Below are 21,633 nucleotides of genomic sequence, written 5' to 3' on the forward strand. Positions count from 1 at the left end.
TCAATTTTATGTTTGTTTTTTTTTTTTTGATCTCAGTATTAATTAGTAACGTTTTTTTTTATTATTATTATTTGTATCTTTGTTTTCTTCCTTCTTAAATCTAATTATCCTTATGTTTAATTATCGTAATATTATATATCATTTGTTTTTACGTTTAAATATGTTACACTGCCATATGTTTTTTTTTGTTTGTTTGTTTTTAACTCTTTTATTTAATTGTATTTTGTTTCTTTTACTTTGATTTGATTCAATTTTATTTTGTTTCTATCGCGAAATTGATCGACTGTTAAATGTGGGTAACAAACACAATTTTCTTTTTTTTTATTGTACATTTTCTTTGTAATTTCTATAACGTTAATGATTAATTATTATATCCCCCCCCCCGCTAATTTTGTTTGTTACTTAATTCGTGTTTTGTTTTTTTTCTCTTTTTCGTGCGGTAGGGATTATTATTATTAATATTACTGTATAATTATTTCTTTTTCAAAATCTTTTTATTATTTTCTCATTACATCCGCGTCGAAAATGTGAAAACGGGCAACAAAAACGATGTTTTGCATTGTTGTTTATTTTATTTTCAATTTGTGTTAGCGATTTGATGATGATGAAGAGATGATGATGATGATGATTACGAAGTAGACGATATGATGATGTAATATTGTGTATATGTATGTTTGTAAGCGCGCGTATGGAGATTGTTGTAGGAAGGAGCGAGCAGATCGCGGCCGGTTCTCTCAGTTGGCAAAGTTCATTTCGAATAAGTTTACTCAATTAAAACGAACGCTGCGGCAAATTTTTGTGTGCTGATTTTCAAAGAAACACGAGAGAAGAAAAAAAAAATTGGGAACTTCGTCAGCTGCGAGCGGTCTCGTCTTCTCCGCTCCTCTCCCCCAAAAAGAAAGTGAAATGAAGAAGGAAAAAAAATATGTAGAATTAAATATGATGCTGTGATGTACAATTTTTCTGTATTTATTTGAAACGATATATGTTATCTAGTTTAATTATTTTATTTTTTATTATTATTTTATTTTTATTTTTGTTTTTTTGTATAATCAAAAGTGGAAACGTGAAAAAATATGAAGAAGTTGATGGAACGAGTTGAGGTGAAAATAAATTCGGCCTACATGATGATATATTTTTTTAGTATGCGGCGATGATGACGTGCGGAAATCCCGTCGATGTGGATGCTCGGAAATGCGCCGAAATTTGGCGGTCATTTCCCACCATTTCACCGACAGATTTTTCCTTAAAAAATCAATGTTATTACATATATTTTCAAGTATGTTTTGCGACATTTCGAAATGGAAAACTGTAAGGATTTCATAACGAATTTCGAATTAAACGCGAACCGCTTTAATATACGATTATTGTCCTTTAATTTGTCTTTCTTTAATTGTTTGTTACGACGAGTGATCAAAGATGATACAATATTTTTGCAGAGATAATAATAATTCGGTAACTGACGATGGTGATGATGTTCATGATGATGATGATGACGAGATCGGAGTAGTAGCATATTTCTCTTTCTCTCTATATCTTATAAATATCTCTAACTCTCTCTCATTATGAGTTATGAAATCCCTGATTCAAGTCACAGTTATTTATATATATCTATATCTATATAAATATATGTTGTTTTTTTTTCTTCTTTTGTTGTGGGGGTGGGTATTCTCTCCGATTTGTGATATTTATCTAAATGTGATTACAGTGTAATAGATTTTCTTTAGATTTGTTTCAATTTTGAATACCTACGAAATAAGTTTCTTTTTCTTTTTTTTGTTGATGTTTAACCATAGACTTTTAGTGAGATGTTTCTTTTTTAATTTACTTTAATTTAATTAATCCTCTTTCAAAATAAATAAAGTAGTTCGATGCTAAACAATAATATGAATTGAAACAGAACAGAAAAAAAAACAAAATTATAATTATTATAATACGATTATGATGAAAATGCAAAAAAAAAACATACAAAAAAGAAAAATTCTCGTTGTTTGATTGTCTGGACAAAATTTTTATTATTTTCAATTATTTTTTCTTCGTTTTCACCCATTCGATTTACTTAAACAGTTAACGTTAATGAACAGATATTTATTACTAAAAGGTAAGTTGTACATTTTTATTGTACTGATGAAATGATATAGTAATGTTTTGTTATTCAATGATTAAAAAATGGTAAGTAAATGAAGACTTGACAATTAATGAAATCACTGTTTAAACAAAGAATATAAGTATGTCAAATTTTAGTAAATTAATCAATGTGAATGCTCTAAAGTGGATGACCTCGAGGTCCATGGTAAGTTGATTAAATGATAAAAGTAGATAAGGAAAATTTTGTTAAATGTTCAAAATGAAAGGTAAATTGTAGGAGAATTGTGAACCTCGCTTAACGACACAAATTGTTTTAAAGCAACTTTTTAGTAAATCTGATTTCATAATGATTAAGATGATTAATTTTCAGATTAATTCCAATTATTTGATACGTATCTAAGACGTGATTGGTGCTGTCTTCATAAATTATCAAAAACATATACATGCACAGTTTTAATGATTATTACTTCAGTTTTTATTCTTATATAATTTATTATTTAAATACATCCAATAAATAACTTTTCCTTCTACAGCAGATGTTCAACATTATTACAGTTGTAGCCAATATACACAACTTCACAAACTTAAACAAACCTTTAATTTCGTGTTGTAGCGCATTCTTGTGCAATTGTGGCTTTTAATTCTTCTAGTTTTATCGGTTTTCTGGCATAGAATTTTCCTTTAAAGTATTACCACAAGAAAAAGTCCAGTGGTGAGCTTCATCCATCCAAACAATCTTCACAGAAAACAGTACAAAATTACAAAATTCTTTCATTAGATCCGGATCATTTTTATTGATTGTTTTGTAATGTAACTTTTTCATTTATTCGTCTTAAACTACGATGGATACTTGATTTGCCAATCCTATAACTTCTTTGTCTTTGGATGTTTCTCAATAACTTTCCAGTACTCTTTCTTGCTTGTTGAAGCTCGTTGATGTTCTTGGTCTTTGCATAACGAGTGACGATAAGAAGAGAAGTCCCAGATTGCGCGCCTGCTAAATCATTTTTAAAACTTGTATACACATATTATGTTTATTTTGGAACGTATTAAACTCGTTAAACGAGGTTTCACTGTATACGTATATATTGCATCAGAAAACTTCTTCAAAGAAAATGTTGTAATCTGATTAATTATGTCGTAATGCACTAAATACAATGTATTGTTTAGTTATCAGTTCTTCAAGTAATGAGAACAGTTCATGTTTACTTGATTTGTTTACAAATTTAATCATTGTGTAAACAAATTATAATATGGACCCGGCGCATCCACCAATTCCCAATAGGATTTGTATCTTCAAATGGAGAATTTTGATTGTTTGGACTGTTTAATAACTAAATTTGAAATTAATATTTGTTTTATATTGAATCCCAGTGATTGTTAATGCTTGTAAATTAATGTAAGTAAGCATTTAATATTATGTAATTGTAAAGTGTGCAAAAGAAGTTGCATAAGATGGGTAATGTTATGCAAACAGGAGAATCGCATGCGCGTTTGAAGCGATGACCAGCAGTTTGACACATGACAGTTGATTGGTTAATTGGATTTTGTGGGTATAATAGTGCTAGATTTTGGTTTATTTTTTTGGTCGCGATTTGTGTATATTGAAAAATCCCATCCAATGGAGGCGAATAGGAGCGAAGTGGACCGGTGCATCGAGATAGCCGAGAAATACATCAAAGAGAAGAACCGTGAGAAGGCAGAGAAGTTCCTACAGAAGGCAGAACGTCTCTTCCCCACGCAAAAGGCAAAAGGTTCTCTCTCTCTCTCTCACTTCAAACAGTGTTGATCACCCTAGAAACGTCACGACTAATATTTATTAATAATTTTGACAGATCTTCTGCTGCAAATCAAATTCATGGCTCCCACCTCCGAGCCAGAGAAGAAGGTGCCGAAGGCATCTGCCAAACCGGAGAAGCCCTCACTGCCGGAGTACACTGCAGATCAGAAGGAGGCTGTGCTGAAAATTAAGAAATGCAAAGACTATTACGAGATTCTTGGCATCAGCAAGGATGCTGCAGACTCTGACATCAAAAAAGCGTACAAAAAGTTGGCTCTGCAATTGCATCCAGATAAAAATAAGTATCCAGGTTCTGTGGAGGCTTTCAAAGCGATTGGCAATGCTATGGCTGTGCTGACGGATCCCGAGAAGAGGAAACAGTATGATTTGTATGGACCGGATGAGGAGAGGATAAGCAGACAGTCCAGGAGCAGCTACACCACAACCAACATGTATACAAGGGGTTTTGAGGCTGACGCCACTCCGGAGGAGATCTTCAACATGTTCTTTGGGACAAGAGTCCCTAACCACAGAAGGGGAACCCAATGGACTAGAGCTAACACACAGGAAACTCCTCACAGTCACAGAGGAGAAGTGCGTTTTATTTCGTAATTATTTCAATTTATTAATGCAACTTTATTTACAGAATAACCAATCCGGATATTCCATGCTTTTCCAAATGTTACCTATTTTGTTAGCCATATTACTCTCTATGGCTTCAAGCATATTCATCGCAGACCCTGCTTACAGTCTACAAGCTAGCGTGTAAATTCAATATTTATTTCTAATGTATTCAATTAATTATTATTACTTTTTTAGTAAATATCCAATTTTACGCAAGACCAGCAACTTGGGAGTCGAATATTACGTTAAGGAAACGTTCCACACGGACTATCAAGGTTCTGTGAGACGACTCGAAGGAACTATAGAGGATGAGTTTATGACGAACTTACGACATGCCTGCTACAGAGAGAAGAACTACCGTGAGCATTCGTTTGCTGAAAATGCTATGGGGAATGATTAAAAGTATTGTTTGTTTGCAGGCGAATCTATGATCTGGAAAGCTCGCAACTTTGGCGATCGTGAACTCTACCAGAACGCTCAAAATATAAAGTTGCCATCGTGCGATAGACTGCACGAGATCAGGAATATGGCATAAGGATGGACCTTTGTTGGATGGTCGAATGTTTTTACCTATTAAATAAATTCTTCATTGTTATTTTAGAGGGTGTTGTTGTTGATGTATTACTATTATGTTGTAATTTAATTGTGATTAGGTTTTTATTTATTTATTATATACAGAGCGAGATCTCACTCCGATAGTCTTTCAAATGAGTTCATTCTGTTCGACGCAAATTATAATTTCCCTTTTTGTAGGAGCAGACAGATGCAGGAAGAAATATGTACCTTTATACATAATGTTCACGTGTTCTACGAAGAACTAATAAAGGATTCAAATACAATTCCATGGATGTTTCAAATGATATGCTTATTACAAGAGATTTACCTTGCTTATAGTTTATAGTGAAGTGCAACGCAGTTTAGATACTACAAAGGAATTTTAATATCTGAAGATACCAATAACAGAGGCAGGCGATATCCTCGTAACAAAACCCCTATGTTTCATAATCTAGTGTAGAATTTATCAGGCGGTAAGAACTGTTAAGGACATTGAAATATGATCCTGAAAATGTGTTTGTAACTTGCAAATTGATTTGCAATCGCAGAACTTTGTGTCTATCGCCAAAATTAATGTTAAGAAATAAATGAAATTAGTATAATTAATAATAATAATCTGTTAGTTAAATGTGAAAATATATCAGTGTTCACGCGTATGTAAATATTATAAAATAAATATACGATATGTGTAATTTTGATTATTAATTGCATTCAACTTTTTGTTTTACATTTTTTAATTAAATTCTGTAAGTTTGGTTGCATGCTTTGAAAGTAGGTTAATAGTTCAGCAGTTTTGGCGCTGTTTATAGGCAACTTAATATGCTATACTAATATTTTTAATTTATTATTTTAACTATAATCTCATTATTACAATATTGATTATATAAAAAACAATTAGTTTTATTAATATTATGTTAGTTATATAAAATTGAGTTAATTTCAAACTTTTAACTTTGTATATAGAGTTGCCTTGATATTGATTAACTAGTTGTCATCTCGAACCAAAAAGAAAACATTGCCTTTGATTCTATTAATTTTCTTATTGTTTAGTATTAATCCAAACATCTAGTCAGTATGGTTTTGAATGAAAACACTAAAAGGGTGCTTAAATATGTAAGCAATCCCAATCTAATTACTGAGACCACATTTAGAAAATTAATTACTATTTGCTTCCAAGGAATCATAGATAACAAACCAGCAAGTATGTAATTATCACAGTTAATGTTATAATATTAATTAATATATTTGCAGACTTAAACGAATTTGATAATTCTAAACTTGATATTATGAAGGAGCTCTATGCAGCATTGTTAATAGCAATTGCAGAATTTGCAAGACACAAGTACACAAAACAAATGATAGAGACCTACCTAATGGTAGAGTGCAATTTTCCAAGCATTAAAGCTGCAGATTTCTCAGGACCTTTCGAAATCAATAAACTAAAGTTGCTGATCAAACTTGGAAGTATAGGCACACATCTATCACGCGTTGTTGATGTAGAATGGAGCATTGATTACATTTTAAAGGTGTGCTTTAGTAACTTCGAGTTTAACTTCTTTAATAAATTTCGTTTGTAGTCTTATGCTTTGGACGAATCTGATGGTCCCCTTTTTCGAGTGAAATTGATCACAGAGCAATTTGATCAAGAAACTAATGAAAAGCAGATGGGAAATGTTACATTCTGTTGCGATACACAGGAATTGCAGGATTTGCTTTACAAGCTGAAGGATTCTTTGAGGCATTGTCAAAAAATATTGAATACAAGTAATACTATATAACATATTTAGTTTAATAAGATTTATCAATCTGTCAAATAATTATTATTTTCTTTAATAAATTGATTTACGAATATACAATTTTATTATCTCCTTCGTGATCCTTTTTTTTTTAAATATCTTACATACGCAGTCTTATTTAAATTAATCAGATAATTAATTAACGCATAATACAAAAAAAATAATATATATATGAACAATAAAGAAATCGAATTGCTTTGGCAAAACTGAAGGGTGTATATCAAGAAGTACTCGAAAGTAATGATAATGAACGGCGTCTGCATCATATTTCACCTGGTGTGCTTCTTGGAGTGCACGACCATCGTCGATCTGGACACGAACTTCTTGCCGCAGGTCTCGCACTCGTACGGTCTTTCGCCCGTGTGCAACCGCCGGTGTATCGCCATAGGGGAAAACTGAGTAAATGTTTGCCCACAAATATCACAACTGCAAGATATAAACGATATTTGATTTTGTTATAGGATGAATGATGGATGAATATTGTACCTGTAAGGTCTTTCGCCCGTGTGAGATCTCCTGTGGCATCGCAAGGCGTCACGACGCGCGAACGCTTTACCGCACATCTCGCAGACGTAAGACTTCTCTCCTGTGTGCATTGTCGAGTGGATCTTCAGATCAACGCGGGTTAAAAATCCTTTTCCACATACCTACAACAATTGATATAAGTTACGTATTTCGAAAATGATGAAAAACTACTAGCTAAGGTAAAAGGAAATTGTTCATACCTCACACATGAAAGGTTTCTCTCCGGTGTGGATTCGGAGATGAGTCTGCAGATAGCTTTTGGAAACGAAACGTTTATCGCAAACTTTGCACAAATATTTCCGATTGTCCGTACCGGAATGTATTTTTTGATGCGACTTTAGCAAACCTACAAAAGAAAATCATACATTTAAGGTTTTTTTTTTTATAGATAATTGTAATTACCATTAGTTATAAAACTTCTTCCGCAGATATCACAAGTGTACGGTTTGACGCCCAAATGACGATTGGTGTGATCGAGAAGAGATTGTTTCGTCTTGAAGTTGCGACCGCACGTCGTGCAAGGATAAGGCTTCTCATCGGAGTGCACCCTTTGATGGACCATTAGATAACTCTTGCATTGGAAACCCTTCCCGCATGTCAAACATGCGTAATCGTATTGTCCTAAAAGAATATCATGAAACGGAAAATGAAATATTTCGTAATATTTTTTTTGTACCTGTGTGCTTTGCCTCGTGTTGCGCCAATCCGATTTTCGACCTAAACGCCTTATCACAGCTCTGGCATTTGAACGGTTGCTCCCCGGTATGTTTTCTCATATGTTCCGCCAATTTATAGTTGGTCTTATACGATTTTCCGCACTCCTTGCACACCTTAGGAGTCCATTTCTTTTTTTTGCCGGTACCACCCGAAGAGTCCTCCTCTTCGATAGGTTCTTCATCCAGGTTGTTCTCGAAATCGCTGATCTCTTTGTCGGTGGACGGCCGCTTCTCCTCGATGGGAACAGGCTGTAACGGAAGCAAAACAATAGAAAAAAAAGATTCAATTTGGATGCGATCGGATTTTACGCTAGGTGCTTTTTCATCCAGTAAATCGACTTGATGGTCTTTCTCGTGCGCGATCAAATCCTCCTTCTCCGCAAAACTAGCCAAGCACACGCTGCACTTGTGGTAATGTTCGAGGTAATGCTTGTCCAGATCTTCCTTATCCTCGAACGGTGTTCCGCACAAATTGCAATAGAAACTAAAATTAGTCTCGTTAGAGTTATTCTCTAACTCGCCTTCGTCCACTTCGGCCACATGCAACAAGCTCTTTTCCTCTATGAGTAATCCGCAATCCGTATCAGATTTCATCTCTTTCAAAGTGTTGATCTCCGGGGAATGCTCCAAACTGGGCGCAGACAACGTTATATCGTTCAAATTGTATTGTTCAGGCAAGATGTGATGATGATGGTAGGCTATGGTGTCCGGATATCTCGCAGTTTGCAGCATGCCCTCGCTATGATTGGACAACTCATGGTTTAACTCGTGATTGGATAACTCGATGTTATCTAGAGAGACGTTCTGGATGATCTCGTGTCCGGCGATGATATGCTCGCGATTTGTGAGCACTTCGAGCTCGTGTTCGTTGAGCTCGTTCATGTGCGGCATTCCGTGTTCCGAAAGTAATCCTTGGTGATGCACCATCACCAAATTAGAGTGCTCCAAAGAGACATCATCCATCTTCACCTGCTGACTGAGCTCCTTGAACAAATCCACAAGGATGCTCTCAGTTCGCAAGGACCTCTGATGGAAATCAAAGAGCATCTCCAACTTATATAAGCAATGGTCACAGATCATCTTTGGCAAATTATCATTCTCGTGTATCTGAAATCAGGGCAACAATTTAAACAATGCAACCATGACAACCACAGAAGTCTTCAAAACAACAAAACAATTGGGTGGTTGCAGATATCGTCATCATCAATGCAATAAATTGTAATTTTAAAGGCAGATAATTAAGAGGTAGGTGCAATATTTATATAATATTTTTTTTGTGATGTTTGTAAATAGAGGTAACCTTAAAGGGTATTCTCTTACCTGGACCGGAAGACAGGTTTCAATCTTCTTGTAGATCTGTCTGACGGAGCCTTCACTGTCGAAGATGCTCAAGCCCATAACCATGTTCGTCTTGGTTGCACACAGTCTGCACAAATCAACGTACCTGGTCGTATCCACGGTCGCCATTTTATCGAATACAAATATTATTAATTCGCACAAATGTTATAATGATGAATAGGTCATATCCTTCGGTCATAGCCTCCCCCCCGTTACCATCCGGTCCTTTGGCGCACACAGATTTCAACACCTTCACCACCGCCGCTCCTCAAATGCATGCTTCCAAATGTTCTTTTGAAAGCAAGTGAATGCAAGTGCTCGTCCGAAGAAGAACCTGCTGGAATCAATTGAAATGTTTTCAACGCACAGAAGTTGGCTCCAGTTCAGTTCTAATGATATATAATAATGTATGCAACTTATATTGCATGCAAAGCCATAAAATATATTTAACTACCTCTTATGCAAACATAAGATAACTTTATAATTATAGAAGTAAATAAATAGACAAAATATTTGTTCAGAAGATGAATAAATTTATAAACAAGTAAAAAATATACAAATATATCTGTTTATTTGTATTATAACTTTCAAAATTTTATAAATTAAGATATTTTTGTTTTGTTTTCAAATACATTAGAAAATGTGTTATTAAAATACTTTTAACGCAATTGAAAAACTTTTCTCAACAATTTTGCTAAGAATATTTCAATTAATTTTGCGCTAATTACATAGAAATATTTTAATTATTGATTAGAATAAGTAGTAGGATCTGTGAAAATCGATATAATTTGTTTGTATTACACGAAATAGACATGCGCTTGATGAATTTCAATGTTTGTATAGGAATTTCACAAATAACAAAGAAATTTCAATTTAAGTTATCGTAAGTTTAACAATTTTGATAAACGTTAAAGCGTTAAATTGTAATTTAAAAAAATAATTTTCTTTTCAGGTAAGAAGTGAAAAAAAAAACAAAGAACAATGTCGAGAATAGTTGAAGAAGATGATGATACTGCAGAGATGCAAGCCCTCTTCAAGACATCCAATCCTTTATACGATTTATCAAATGTGAAAGAAGACGAGGCTTTCAATCGTATCCTGATGAGCGCGGATCCGAGCAGGAGGATGGCGAGTGCTAAGCCTGGATCCGCTATGCGTTTAGGAACGTCGACTGGGGTAACTGGAATGTTAATGTTTTCAGGATCAATTGAATTTAATGTTACGTGTTTAGTTTCAAAGGCAATCAACGGCACTGGTTGGGACGGCATTTCGTCCTGGAACGCAATTCCGGCCACCAACCGGAAGCGAAGGAGTTAACAGACCGATGACCGCGGTAAGAGGCGCCGGGTACACTTCGCAGAAGCAGATGTTCGATCCTTTCAATCAAGCTGCGATGACGCCAGCTCCGGCATTGGAAATTCAAAAGGACGATTCGTAATAACGTTTCTGTACAATTGATGGAATTGTATTTAAATTTAAATGATTTTGTACAGGCCGGAAGAGAAGATCAGAGTGCAGGAATTGAAGATCATGCAGCTGGTGGAGGAATCTTGTTTAGCAAGTAGCGAAGGCAATAATAGGAAGGCATTGAGTAAAGCTAAGGAAGCTTCAAATAAGGAGCGAAGTTTGATTAGGATGCAGGAGCAGTCTGGACTTGGGGATCACCACAACATGGATTTAACGTACTCCGTGCTCTTCACCTTGGCAAATCAATACGCAGCCAACGATTTGTTCACCGAAGCTTTGAACACTTACCAGTTGATCACGAAGAACCGGATGTTCTCGAACGCACACCGTTTGAAAGTCAACATGGGAAACATCTTCTACTCGCAGGGTCAATTCCACAAAGCGATCAAGATGTACCGGATGGCGTTGGATCAGGTGCCGAGCAGTCAGAAGAATTTGAGGATCAAGATCATGCACAACATCGCAATGGTCTTCGTGAAAATGGGGCAGTACGAGGAAGCTATTACCAGTTTGGAATACATCATGAGCGAGCAGCCCAACCACAGGGCTGGTCTACATCTGGTGATCTGCTGCAGAGCCATGGAGGATAAAGACCGAATGCGCAGCTCCTTTTCGATTCTACTCGCCGTTCCTTTAGAACTCGAAGACGAAGAGAAATACAGTTCAGATCAAGTAATAACAATTTTTGAAGAATCAATATTATAATTAATGATTTTGATTGCAGGATAACCAGGAAGATATATTAATTGCTTCTGCAATTAGAAACGATGATTTGCACGTATATGAAATGAAGAAAAGGTCCGATGCTGAACATTGCATACTCACTGCGGCTAAACTGATTGCCCCTTTAATTGAAGACACATTTAGCGATGGTAAATCCATTCGATATTTGCTATTAAATAATTATAATAGACATTTTTTAAGGATACGATTGGTGCGTGGAAACGATTAAAAGTTCTGAATACGCGCGTCTGGCTGGTGAATTGGAAATAAACAAGGCTGTGATGTTCTTAAAGCAAGGACAACTCAACGAAGCAATAGAAACGTTGAAGGCATTCGATAAAGAGTCAACAATAGCCACGAGCGCTGCAACCAATTTGAGTTTCATTTACTATTTGGTAAAATTTAAAATTTTATAATATTTATTTTAATACTCAGTTACTTTTTCCAGCAAGGAGATTTTGATAATGCCGAGAAGTACGGCGAAATTGTTAAAAATTCTGATGGATACAACGCAGGCGGATTTGTGAATTTGGGTGCTTGCGCGTTTGGAAAAGGGAATTACGATCAGGCCAGAAATTACTTTGTAAGCGCATTGGATTGTGATCCTTCAAGCGTCGAGGCTTTATACAATTTGGGTAATGTCTTGATTATCTTGTGATGCTTTTGATTAAATAAATCTTTGCTTTAGGATTGGTCTTGAAATATCAAGGAAATAACGACGAGGCTTTGGAATGTTTCCAAAAGTTCACTGGATCATTGGCGTTGCTGCCCGAAGTTGTTTTTCAGATAGCCGTGTTACTGGAGAGAAGCGGAGACACTGAAGCATCCGCTGAAGCCTATCAGCAATTATTAGGTTTAGTGCCTACCGACGCTACTGTTTTACAAAAGATTGGAGAATTGTACGATCATGATGGAGACAAACAGCAGGCTCATCATTACCACATCGACGTAAAATCTATAGAAATATTTAAAATATAAATTAGTTAATTAAATATGAACTTAAGTCTTTCAGATATTATCCGGCTGAATTATCGGTGATCGACTGGCTAGGTTCTTATTACATAGAGATGCAAATTGTGGAAAAGGCACTGAAGTACTTTGAGAAGGCAGCAGTGATGCAGCCGAGCAATCCGAAATGGCAGATGATGGTAGCGGGATGTCACAGGAGGAGCGGCAACCTGCACAAAGCTCTGACATTATACCAAGCCATAAACAGGCAGTTTCCGGAAAGCGTCGAGTGTTTGAGATTTCTGGTTCGTTTGTGCAGTGATCTGGGGTTGCGTGAAGCTCAGGATTACGCTTTGGAGTTGAAAAAATTGGAAAAGTCCAAGGAGGTGCGTGAACGCGTTGGAAGCAGCAGACCGGGATCCCGCAGGAGTAACAGCGGTTTATCTTCGCGTGCGGGATCAGGGTTCAGTCCTGTCCCTGAAAACGGAAACTACGTGAGTCCTTTGGGTTCGGGGAGCAGACGTTTAAGGACATCCAGGTTAACGCAGATGCACAACAGTGCAGGGAGCGGAGATTCTGGTTTCGCACAACCAACGCTCGGTAAGTAACATCAATTTTGAGGTAAATTATTAATGATTTATTGATTGTATCACATGTGGATGTTTACTCAACTGTACCAAAAAATATAGTTTCAATGTCTTGTAGATACGACGTACGTGGATCCACTGGGACCATTGCCGAGCAGGCCACGAACTCAGGCCGGAAAACCGTTGGACTTTGACGACTTCGCCGACGATCAAATCGGAGATGATTTGCTACCCGAATAAATTCAGAAATATAAAATGATATCATTACTTAATAATTTTGTCTCGTTCATTCCTAAATAATACTAATTTGTATAAATAAAAAAAAATAGTACAATAAATATGATAAAAAAATATTAATACATCAGTTTCCTCACTTTGATCGATCTTAAAGCTATATTTAATAGATGATTTAAGAGTTAACTCTGAGACTGCTGCAATTGCATCAAACACAAATGCAGTCATCAGGTAAATTGTTTAAAACATCATTGAATAGTTAAAATGAAATTTCAAAGTTAACTTCGACCCTAGCAGATTAATCTAATAGTTTTGTTTTTCCATAATATTTAAATCTATATACAGATAATAATACATAAGATTGGTTTACGCAGGTAATCATCATTCCGTGTAGCGACCCAAAACGATTGCCCTAAGTAGCGGAGAAACTTCTTTAGGATCTTGTAAGACTTCGACTAACATCTTCTCAATGTTACGCATGATCGCGACCTTCTGATGGTCTTTCAAAGGATAGGTGACCGAAGTGTTGGCACCACCTTTGTACCAGAAGTTCACGGTAATGGTGTGACCTCCGCGCATCAACGACTCTATGTGATGCCACCAGTAAATTGGAATATAGAGTATCTCGCCCGGCCCCAGTACAGTTTCACAGCCACGAACTTGCCGGAATTTCGGAAACGTATTGTAATCAGGTTCATCGAAATCGACCTGTTTGCAGAGAACGTGATTTAAAATGCACTTAATATTAATTGAAATAACTCACCATGCTTTGCCTATCGTGTGGATGGAAGACTGGATGTGGATACAAGCATTCAAATTGATCAGGAGCAAAAAGGATGCACCTCTTGTGACCATGGACCTGAGCAAAGAGATTCTGCTGCTCATCATAGTGACAAGGTGTGACATTACCCTCCATGCCAATCAACAGCAAATTGGAAGTCAACGGCCCCCAGTGGTGCTTGTTCTGTTTACCTGAACAGAAATCCCAGTCAAATTTCAAAAAGTCTTTCACAATCTCTGGCCCCACAGTGTTGTTCAAACCCTGCTGCAAATACATCCTGCAAATACAATTAACAAATGTCTTATAACACAATAATTGATGTAAACAATTACTGACAATACCTGTCATCGCCTCTCTTCCATTTCCTGAGCCTCTTCATGAAGTCTGGCAACTTCATGTCCAACTTATTCGTTGGTGGCACAAACCCACTGGTCTTGGCAATCTTCTTCTCATCATAATACTTGAATTTGTGGTTCTGCGAGATGAACACTGTGTAGTCTCCAGATCCCATATTCTGCTCCAGATAGTCCAGATCCCATTTTCGCGCCGACTCTACCAGTTTCGAACCGGTGATTACAACGGGTTTCTGTAAACAAAAACAAAGGACGTTAACAGGTTATGTTTGTAAATAATAATAATGCTGCTGCTGTTGCGAATCGATAATTGCTAATTTATACGTTGAATAATGAATAATTCTATTTACATTCGCCGCAATTAGTTCGTCGACGGCGGGATCGTCGCAGTGCAGCCTAGGTATTTGCTCCAGGTTCAAATCGTAATTCCTCAGCTGACTCTCATCCCAGCACTTGCTATTATTGCTCGCCATTATCACGATCTGCTCATCTCAACCGACTGCTTTTGAGTAACAAAACTCGAGCTTGGAAATATATATCAATATACATGTATGTATAATGCACGTCTGTTGCACCGACGTATTTCTTTCTCTCTCTCTCTCTATCTCTGCAACAAAGGTGGACAAGGAGAGAAGTAGAAGAGGACGATACACAAACAGAGTTCCTCTCGTTCTAACCGTGACGTAAAACGTTTGATACGTCACGTAGACGTAACTCTCGTAGGTCTGCAATGAAATTAGATTCGAATTATGTATGCACATTAATTTAAATATATGCGTTTTTATGCAAAACAGTACATTTTCAAACATTCCCCTCTTACAATGTTATTTGTTTTACAACCTTTTCACGAGCAATACTTAAGTAATTTCCAATGAAAATTGAACCTTAAGATAGTCTCTTTCTATACCTAATTCTGTTATTTTAATTCTAAAGTATACAGTACAGCGAATTAGTTACAGAACATGATTTGGAATTTTGTTACAAATAGAAGACTGAAAGAGGAAGGTTCAAATACAGACAAAATATCTTTTAATTATAAAAAACTGGAAATAAAAATGATTAAAGAAAATAAGTTAGAAAAGTATTAAATCATTAAATAAGTTGTGGTGTATAGAAAATATATCAATATGAGACTACATGAAAACTTATAAACTATGTATGGACTAAATTTAGAGAAATTAAGAAAACTTATATATAATTGAGTGTAAGATTTTCAAATTGAAATTAAAAATCAAGTGGTTGATCAGTGGTGGCGACATCTAGTGCATCGAGTGTTACGTCCACAGGTAATCTCAAAATGACAGCAAAGTTGTAGCAAATCTGCGAGAAGGAAAAATAAAATTATTTTTTTCTATGTATACATGTATGTATTTTGATTAGTGAAGAACGAAGAGGACCGCAGCAGAAGAAACCATGGGAGCATCAGAGAGCAGACCTAGGAAACTAACGATCGAGAACAACAATCCGATGAGCGTGATTAAGGTGTCCGACGAAGTCGTCGAGAGAATGAAAGGAAAAGAAGGTTAGGTTACATACATACATTCCATGCACAAAATCATCCGAAGGCTCTACCAAAATTCCCATTGAAAACCCTTTAAAAACATCAACGATATTTCATTACACCCTAAACTTTTTTTTTTATTGTATTGAAGCAGAATTTTAAATCTTCCTTTCCAGAGGCTTTAATTGGAGCAAGGATATATTGATTTATCTGCTTCATTGAGATTTCAAAAGAAGTTTGCAATAGTTTTTAAATAGTTTTCGAAAAAAAAAAAAAGGAGTTAAATTTAGTGATGTTCTTATTGGATTACATAACCCAATATTGATGTGCTCTGTCAAAGTGACATTAGCTAATTGGTTGCAGGGGTAAGCAAGCAGACCTACTCGGCAGGACCGCAACAAGTACCAGTTGGACAGGCCCCATTTCTGTATGAACCTAGTTTAACTTCAATTCAAATTCGACAATCGCAGGTGCAGGCGTTGAAGGATAATGATGACTACTGGGACAAGAGGATCGAGTGCTTGCAGCAGGGACACGAGCAGATGCACAAAATCATGGAGCAGGAGTTCCAAAAAGCCGTAAGATGAAGTTTATACACTGTTCGCACTGATCGTGTTTCTGACGTGTTTTATTTAAAGGTTGAAGAGGGAAAGATCACTAAGATGAACAACGAGAAGACGATCCCGTGCACCCACAAGAGGGCCGATATCATAGCGTGTTACAAAAAGTACAAGGATGAACCGATGAGGTGCGCCAAGGAGGTGCAACAGTTCGCCGAATGCGTGGAAAAGAAGAGGGCTGCGCTCATAGCTAATCGCGGCTAATGTTCGAGGCTGCTGTTGTAGTCTGTATTCAAATTTCTAGTGTTGTGTGAGAATTCCAAATGAAAATACGAAAAGTAATAACGTTAAAAGAAGAAAACCATCTTGTAATTCTCATCTGTACATACATTGCTTTAAAATAAATACTTTTTGTTTGTTTAATCCTTGCTCTTAAAAGAGACGACGAAAAAACTTGATTGTTAATGATTTGCTGAATGCTTTTGGTCGAGTATGTTTTCCTATTTACATTTGTGTATCTGAAATTGAATAAGCCGATTATAGGGGAGTAGTTTAAAGTGTTTTTTTTGTTGTTCTTTTTTATATATAATTTCTACCCCCATCCAAATTCAGTTATAAAAGAAAATAAATAAGTTATTTCTAACTTTGTTTCTCTTACTTAAAACATTTCGTCAAGTTCCTTTGGCCTCGGGCCTTTCTGCGGCTTCACCAAATCGCCCCAAGTCAAGTAAACCAGAACCGTCGTGTATTCGAGGCAGAAGCCCGAGCCATCTCTATGATTGAACACAGGTTTCGGAGTTTCTGAAAATCCAACAAAATTAACTACAATAAGTATGAATAATCATAGACTGGTTAGATTACTCGAGTATCTCCAATTGTAATCGTATCCGATTTCGCCGTTCACCCTCATCGGTATCAAAACGATATTTGGAAAGTAATATCGTATCAGTTTGTCCTCAAGATTTTCAATCTTTTCGATGCAACAAAACCGGAACATCACCGATTGCTCCCTGTGTTCCACCGACTGCTGGAACTAAGGGAAAAAAAATAGTATAATTATTAAATTCATTAAGGTATAGCATTAATTTACCTTTGTCGTTTCTTACAGGTATTTTATATTAAGTATAAACCAATTGGATACTTACTGAATTTAATCTAAATTCAAAAGAGTGACTCTCTCTAATGATGGCGGTGGCTGAAAAGAAAGTATGATCGAATCTATTCTCCTCCACAAAAGCAATGCAATATAAACTGGATGGCATAACGAAGCTTTGCCTATGCGGGCTAATCACATTTATACCCCAAACCAAACCACCACCCAACGCGAAGGTGTCACCCTGCCAAGCGCGAAGATCTTTATTCAATTTCTTCAATTCTTTTTTAGGATTCGTGATGCCAAATACTATCAACGCTTTCACCACCTCATCATTCCTCAGAATATCTTTTATATTAGTCGCTGGGTTTAGTTTATAATAAAATTTCAATATTCTTATATTTGGAATTACTGGAAACATTACACCTATGCAATAATATGTTGATACTAAAAAAGAAAAAAAATAGCAATAATAATAAATTAAAATTTCAAAAAAGGTTACTTACATTTAGTCTTTTTCTTTCCTATCTCACAGAGAGGTATGTCTTTCACAGAAATACAAGCATAGTTTTTTGAATATTTGTGCTGCCGCATAATGTGTTCATCAAGGAAGGCATAAACTGAAAAATAAAATCTAATTATCTCTTCTTCGATAACATTCTCCAATTCAATACTCACAAGGCATACTCTCAGCTTCATCTTTGTGCATGCAAACTTCTTTGTTAAGCACAAGATTTGGAAATGCGTAGAAAAACAGTGAATTTCTTCTATCCATTTCCTTAAAATTATCACTCATTTCTATCTGGCTTCCATTCAAACAAATCCACGAAATCTTGTCCCTTTTCGATAGCTCCTTCTTGGCACTTATCTTCCATGTATCCGATATATCTGATACAGATAACAAATCCTGGTATTCCAAATGGACACAGATCATATCCGTCAAGGGAAACAGATTTTCCAAAGCTTCGTTGAAATCGAATCCAGGTGTTGCAGGTATTTGAGGGGGTCGACTGAATGGTGATTGTAAACAGATCATACTTCCATGATCCTACAATGTTTATACACACAATTAAGAAACAATAAGTAATGCAAAATGTATTTACCTCTAAATATGAAAGTGAGTTCTCTATCATTTCGACCAGCAAACCTTTACATAAACACTCTAAGTAATTCATCAAAACCATACAATAGATATAATATAACTAAATACTTGGTTTGATTACTAACAACAAACAAACAACACGTTGTCCTCAAACAAAAAAAGCAAGACTATATAGTTAAATTAGTATTGAAAAGATGGAGCTACTAGGAAATGCGAAATGAAGCTCTACTTTATATTTTACAGATGACTAAAATTATTGTCAATAATGGAATTAAGCTTAGAAATGCAGTAATGATATTAATTGTAAACGAGATTTTCTTAAAATTTAATATACCTTTGGCCATCTTTTAGACTACACAAAGAGTTTATAGTTCATGCGTTTTGGAGCTGTTAAAATTACAAATGTTTATATTTTTATTTAAAAAGAAAATATAATACTGTATAATTATTTTATATTTAGGTTTAATAAAATTTTAAAATTTAATGTAAAAATTATTGAACAATCTATTCCAAATAGCGACAGCTCCATCCAGTTGTAAATCTTGGAAACAAATTCAAAGTTTAAATATTGAGGTTACGCTCAAGATCTGTTGATTTTTTAGAGAATCTATTGTAAAATGGAGAGCGAGTCTAGCAATAGGTTTTTGGTGAGCAATTGGGAGGAAGATTTGGAGGATTACGATGTTGAGACGAATCCCCATGGTGAATTTTTCTTATATTCATCTTACCTGCGACTGATCTAGGTAATCTGTAGAAACTGTGGAGAAGGAGATTCTGTGGGCTGCGGAGGAGGGAAAGCTGGAGAAATTGAAGGAGCTACTGAAAGCCCACCCGAACTTGGTGCATTACAAGGATAAGGATGGATACACGCCTCTGCACAGAGCCTGCTATGCTAATCATTTGGAAATTGTCGATTACTTGTTGAAAATGGGTGCGGACATTGGGGCCAAGACTGAGATGCTCTGGGAACCGTTGCATTCAGCTTGCCAATGGAACCATAAGGAAATTGTGGTTAAATTGCTGCAGCACGGCGCTGACGTCAATGCACTCAGTCAAGGGAGTAATCAAATATAATTGTTTTTAGTTATGAACGTAAATTATATGAAAATGATTTTAGAACAAACCCCATTGCATATAGCCGCTTCTCATGGGTCTTGCTATGATACTGTGCAAGTGCTGTTGATGCATCCGTACATCAAGCCAGAGCTTCAGAATAATTCCAATGAAACAGCTTATGATATTGCAAGGAGGAGTTCCAAGTATTACAATATTTTTCTAATGGCTGATCCACTGATTGAAGCAATCCCATAAAATTTTGATTTGAACATATCATTTGTGTCTTACTTATAAATTAATAAATGTTATTGAGAAGTTGATGAAAATAAAGTAAATTTGAAAACTTACATAATTTATTTAATTATTTATGCTATTTTTGAAATTGGCTTTTTTCTTTTGGTGATGTCAGAGTTGAAAAGTGAAGAATGTAGAGTTTAATGGAATGAATTGTAAAAGAGGAGGCGCGTAATCATGATGGAGGTTGCGCTGGAGTCTAAGGACAAGGGAATGGAAACGAGACGTGCTATTTGCTATTCGGAATGCATCTCTGTGTAAACTTTGAAAAGGAAACAAATGGTTTATGCAAATTCTTCGTCATATTTCTTTCTGGTTGGGCCTCGAGGGTCGCGAGGAGAGAAGCTCGCTCATTTTCCTATCATTTATCTGCGTGTCACTCTCCTTCATGTAAAAAAAAAGTACAATACAAATCCCAAATCTATCTGATTTCATCGACAAAGCAATTAATTGAAGCAATTGCGAAAACATATTTTTCTTGCATTCGGTGACTTAAATCTGGAAAAGGGGATGAACTGTGTATCAGGCGTGTAATATAATGGGGTTTTCGAAGGTGGATGGATGCAAGGAGATGAAGTGGATCCCATTCTTGTAATCCCCCGGTCTCGATCCGGGAGAAATGGGATCAGGAAGAGCTCCATTGACCGTAAACACTTTTCACCTGTCAGCCGGTTCGACGTTAATCCACTGAACTCGGCCGAGAACCGTATTAAAATTGAATCTAATTAGCCGCGTGTTACATCACACGCCTCCTCGCAAATCCTCTTATATTTTTATTAGCCTCTTTTTCGTCCATCCATCCGACCGACCATCCCTTTTTCACTCCTTCGTATTTTCGCCCGTGTGCCAAATTCGCGCTCGGATTCGGGGTGGAGACGGAGGCGGTGGTGGAAATTTTATCAGCCGTGAACAGCGAACCACTTTCGCCCTCTTTATGTGGTCGTGGCTCTGGTCTCGTCCCGCATCCACAGACCCGAGCCCAGAACCAATTTTCTTATATTTATATTTTAGATCCGAGAGCTTTTAACGTCTCTTCCGGAGATTTTCCAACTTATTAGGTTTTTTTTTCTCTCTACCCTCACCATTATTTCATATTTCTAGAGAGCCTTTGAAGATTTAACTGTAGACACTTTATTACTTTTCCTAATTATTCATCGAAATCTCATATTACACTACAAGAGCAGCACCCAACAAAAGAAATCTATTCCAATCGAAACTTGAACAATATCAAATTATTTTTATTATAAAAAGATAAACTTATGAAACTCCATCAGCGAAGAAGGAAATATCTACAATTTCCTCTGTTTACAATTTCATTTTCAGTTAGCTTTTTGGCAGCAGTAATTTGATTGCAAAAAGAATTACGTTTTTTTCTCTCTAGCCTCACCATTATTTCATATTTCTAGAGAGCCTTTGAAGATTTAACTGCAGACACTTTATTACTTTTCCTAATTATTGATCAAAATCTCAAATTACACTACAAGAGCAGCACCCAACAAAAGAAATCTATTC

General features: G+C 36.0%; 8 protein-coding genes across 9 annotated transcripts; 5 read left to right on the forward strand and 3 right to left on the reverse strand.

Annotated features, from left to right (window-relative positions):
* Positions 1–3,596: 3,596 nt before the first annotated feature.
* On the forward strand, positions 3,597–5,331 carry LOC108569270 (dnaJ homolog subfamily B member 12). The gene is made up of 5 exons (XM_017930767.1): positions 3,597–3,842; positions 3,924–4,462; positions 4,515–4,633; positions 4,688–4,851; positions 4,912–5,331. Exons 1-5 carry the CDS (start codon positions 3,710–3,712, stop codon positions 5,025–5,027), a joined length of 1,071 nt encoding a protein of 356 aa, XP_017786256.1. The 5' UTR covers positions 3,597–3,709; the 3' UTR covers positions 5,028–5,331.
* A 706-nt stretch (positions 5,332–6,037) lies between these two features.
* Positions 6,038–6,850, forward strand: LOC108569272 (COMM domain-containing protein 3). The gene is made up of 3 exons (XM_017930769.1): positions 6,038–6,248; positions 6,299–6,573; positions 6,625–6,850. Exons 1-3 carry the CDS (start codon positions 6,122–6,124, stop codon positions 6,823–6,825), a joined length of 603 nt encoding a protein of 200 aa, XP_017786258.1. The 5' UTR covers positions 6,038–6,121; the 3' UTR covers positions 6,826–6,850.
* Positions 6,851–6,964: 114 nt separating this feature from the next.
* LOC108569279 (zinc finger protein 260-like) lies at positions 6,965–9,794 on the reverse strand. Its single transcript, XM_017930778.1, has 7 exons — positions 9,405–9,794; positions 8,394–9,191; positions 8,045–8,333; positions 7,771–7,989; positions 7,569–7,714; positions 7,330–7,490; positions 6,965–7,269 (listed from the first exon to the last, which is right to left on the reverse strand). The coding sequence occupies exons 1-7, from the start codon at positions 9,549–9,551 to the stop codon at positions 7,113–7,115; spliced, it is 1,917 nt and encodes a 638-aa protein (XP_017786267.1). The 5' UTR covers positions 9,552–9,794; the 3' UTR covers positions 6,965–7,112.
* Positions 9,795–10,382: 588 nt separating this feature from the next.
* LOC108569275 (intraflagellar transport protein 88 homolog) lies at positions 10,383–13,515 on the forward strand. Its single transcript, XM_017930772.1, has 9 exons — positions 10,383–10,598; positions 10,654–10,856; positions 10,916–11,561; positions 11,614–11,761; positions 11,814–12,007; positions 12,061–12,247; positions 12,301–12,560; positions 12,617–13,160; positions 13,266–13,515. The coding sequence occupies exons 1-9, from the start codon at positions 10,404–10,406 to the stop codon at positions 13,385–13,387; spliced, it is 2,499 nt and encodes an 832-aa protein (XP_017786261.1). The 5' UTR covers positions 10,383–10,403; the 3' UTR covers positions 13,388–13,515.
* A 143-nt stretch (positions 13,516–13,658) lies between these two features.
* LOC108569277 (hypoxia-inducible factor 1-alpha inhibitor-like) lies at positions 13,659–15,008 on the reverse strand. Its single transcript, XM_017930776.1, has 4 exons — positions 14,866–15,008; positions 14,504–14,748; positions 14,145–14,439; positions 13,659–14,089 (listed from the first exon to the last, which is right to left on the reverse strand). The coding sequence occupies exons 1-4, from the start codon at positions 14,986–14,988 to the stop codon at positions 13,763–13,765; spliced, it is 990 nt and encodes a 329-aa protein (XP_017786265.1). The 5' UTR covers positions 14,989–15,008; the 3' UTR covers positions 13,659–13,762.
* A 154-nt stretch (positions 15,009–15,162) lies between these two features.
* LOC108569276 lies at positions 15,163–18,927 on the reverse strand. Of its 2 annotated transcripts, none has more exons than XM_017930774.1 (7): positions 18,773–18,927; positions 18,348–18,717; positions 18,176–18,289; positions 17,722–18,116; positions 17,438–17,609; positions 17,235–17,377; positions 15,163–15,240 (listed from the first exon to the last, which is right to left on the reverse strand). In XM_017930774.1, the coding sequence occupies exons 1-6, from the start codon at positions 18,851–18,853 to the stop codon at positions 17,235–17,237; spliced, it is 1,275 nt and encodes a 424-aa protein (XP_017786263.1). In that variant the 5' UTR covers positions 18,854–18,927; the 3' UTR covers positions 15,163–15,240. The 2 variants fall into 2 exon arrangements, with proteins under 2 accessions (XP_017786263.1, XP_017786262.1); XM_017930773.1 differs by lacking the exon at positions 15,163–15,240 and adding an exon at positions 17,016–17,094.
* On the forward strand, positions 15,776–16,999 carry LOC108569278 (MICOS complex subunit MIC19). Its single transcript, XM_017930777.1, has 3 exons — positions 15,776–16,037; positions 16,380–16,594; positions 16,655–16,999. Exons 1-3 carry the CDS (start codon positions 15,929–15,931, stop codon positions 16,838–16,840), a joined length of 510 nt encoding a protein of 169 aa, XP_017786266.1. The 5' UTR covers positions 15,776–15,928; the 3' UTR covers positions 16,841–16,999.
* Positions 18,928–19,318: 391 nt separating the features above from the next.
* LOC108569271 (ankyrin repeat domain-containing protein 49-like) lies at positions 19,319–20,130 on the forward strand. The gene is made up of 3 exons (XM_017930768.1): positions 19,319–19,473; positions 19,526–19,831; positions 19,889–20,130. The coding sequence occupies exons 1-3, from the start codon at positions 19,389–19,391 to the stop codon at positions 20,080–20,082; spliced, it is 585 nt and encodes a 194-aa protein (XP_017786257.1). The 5' UTR covers positions 19,319–19,388; the 3' UTR covers positions 20,083–20,130.
* Positions 20,131–21,633: the final 1,503 nt, after the last annotated feature.

The sequence above is a fragment of the Nicrophorus vespilloides genome, unplaced genomic scaffold (assembly GCF_001412225.1).
Source record: "Nicrophorus vespilloides isolate i.1.1-1 unplaced genomic scaffold, Nicve_v1.0, whole genome shotgun sequence".
Classification (NCBI taxonomy): domain Eukaryota; kingdom Metazoa; phylum Arthropoda; class Insecta; order Coleoptera; family Silphidae; genus Nicrophorus; species Nicrophorus vespilloides.

What these genes read in the sequence shown, in the direction of transcription:
- LOC108569270 (XM_017930767.1), top strand. Translation starts at nt 3,710, where the DNA reads ATGGAGGCGAATAGGAGCGAAGTGGACCGGTGCATCGAGATAGCCGAG. An exon ending in CCCCACGCAAAAGGCAAAAG is followed by an intron (nt 3,843 to 3,923) that starts GTTCTCTCTCTC and finishes TAATTTTGACAG; the next exon opens with ATCTTCTGCTGCAAATCAAA. An exon ending in CTCACAGTCACAGAGGAGAA is followed by an intron (nt 4,463 to 4,514) that starts GTGCGTTTTATT and finishes CTTTATTTACAG; the next exon opens with AATAACCAATCCGGATATTC.
- LOC108569272 (XM_017930769.1), top strand. Translation starts at nt 6,122, where the DNA reads ATGGTTTTGAATGAAAACACTAAAAGGGTGCTTAAATATGTAAGCAAT. An exon ending in CATAGATAACAAACCAGCAA is followed by an intron (nt 6,249 to 6,298) that starts GTATGTAATTAT and finishes ATATATTTGCAG; the next exon opens with ACTTAAACGAATTTGATAAT. An exon ending in GCATTGATTACATTTTAAAG is followed by an intron (nt 6,574 to 6,624) that starts GTGTGCTTTAGT and finishes TTTCGTTTGTAG; the next exon opens with TCTTATGCTTTGGACGAATC.
- LOC108569279 (XM_017930778.1), bottom strand. Translation starts at nt 9,551, where the DNA reads ATGGCGACCGTGGATACGACCAGGTACGTTGATTTGTGCAGACTGTGT. An exon ending in AAACCTGTCTTCCGGTCCAG is followed by an intron (nt 9,192 to 9,404) that starts GTAAGAGAATAC and finishes CCCTGATTTCAG; the next exon opens with ATACACGAGAATGATAATTT. An exon ending in ACACGAGGCAAAGCACACAG is followed by an intron (nt 7,990 to 8,044) that starts GTACAAAAAAAA and finishes ATATTCTTTTAG; the next exon opens with GACAATACGATTACGCATGT.
- LOC108569275 (XM_017930772.1), top strand. Translation starts at nt 10,404, where the DNA reads ATGTCGAGAATAGTTGAAGAAGATGATGATACTGCAGAGATGCAAGCC. An exon ending in GTTTAGGAACGTCGACTGGG is followed by an intron (nt 10,599 to 10,653) that starts GTAACTGGAATG and finishes TTACGTGTTTAG; the next exon opens with TTTCAAAGGCAATCAACGGC. An exon ending in TGAGTTTCATTTACTATTTG is followed by an intron (nt 12,008 to 12,060) that starts GTAAAATTTAAA and finishes TACTTTTTCCAG; the next exon opens with CAAGGAGATTTTGATAATGC.
- LOC108569277 (XM_017930776.1), bottom strand. Translation starts at nt 14,988, where the DNA reads ATGGCGAGCAATAATAGCAAGTGCTGGGATGAGAGTCAGCTGAGGAAT. An exon ending in ACGAACTAATTGCGGCGAAT is followed by an intron (nt 14,749 to 14,865) that starts GTAAATAGAATT and finishes TTTTGTTTACAG; the next exon opens with AAACCCGTTGTAATCACCGG. An exon ending in CACACGATAGGCAAAGCATG is followed by an intron (nt 14,090 to 14,144) that starts GTGAGTTATTTC and finishes CTCTGCAAACAG; the next exon opens with GTCGATTTCGATGAACCTGA.
- LOC108569278 (XM_017930777.1), top strand. Translation starts at nt 15,929, where the DNA reads ATGGGAGCATCAGAGAGCAGACCTAGGAAACTAACGATCGAGAACAAC. An exon ending in GAGAATGAAAGGAAAAGAAG is followed by an intron (nt 16,038 to 16,379) that starts GTTAGGTTACAT and finishes AATTGGTTGCAG; the next exon opens with GGGTAAGCAAGCAGACCTAC. An exon ending in AGCAGGAGTTCCAAAAAGCC is followed by an intron (nt 16,595 to 16,654) that starts GTAAGATGAAGT and finishes TTTTATTTAAAG; the next exon opens with GTTGAAGAGGGAAAGATCAC.
- LOC108569276 (XM_017930774.1), bottom strand. Translation starts at nt 18,853, where the DNA reads ATGGTTTTGATGAATTACTTAGAGTGTTTATGTAAAGGTTTGCTGGTC. An exon ending in ACTCACTTTCATATTTAGAG is followed by an intron (nt 18,718 to 18,772) that starts GTAAATACATTT and finishes TAAACATTGTAG; the next exon opens with GATCATGGAAGTATGATCTG. An exon ending in TGAAGCTGAGAGTATGCCTT is followed by an intron (nt 18,290 to 18,347) that starts GTGAGTATTGAA and finishes TTTATTTTTCAG; the next exon opens with TTTATGCCTTCCTTGATGAA.
- LOC108569271 (XM_017930768.1), top strand. Translation starts at nt 19,389, where the DNA reads ATGGAGAGCGAGTCTAGCAATAGGTTTTTGGTGAGCAATTGGGAGGAA. An exon ending in TGTTGAGACGAATCCCCATG is followed by an intron (nt 19,474 to 19,525) that starts GTGAATTTTTCT and finishes GGTAATCTGTAG; the next exon opens with AAACTGTGGAGAAGGAGATT. An exon ending in CAATGCACTCAGTCAAGGGA is followed by an intron (nt 19,832 to 19,888) that starts GTAATCAAATAT and finishes AAATGATTTTAG; the next exon opens with AACAAACCCCATTGCATATA.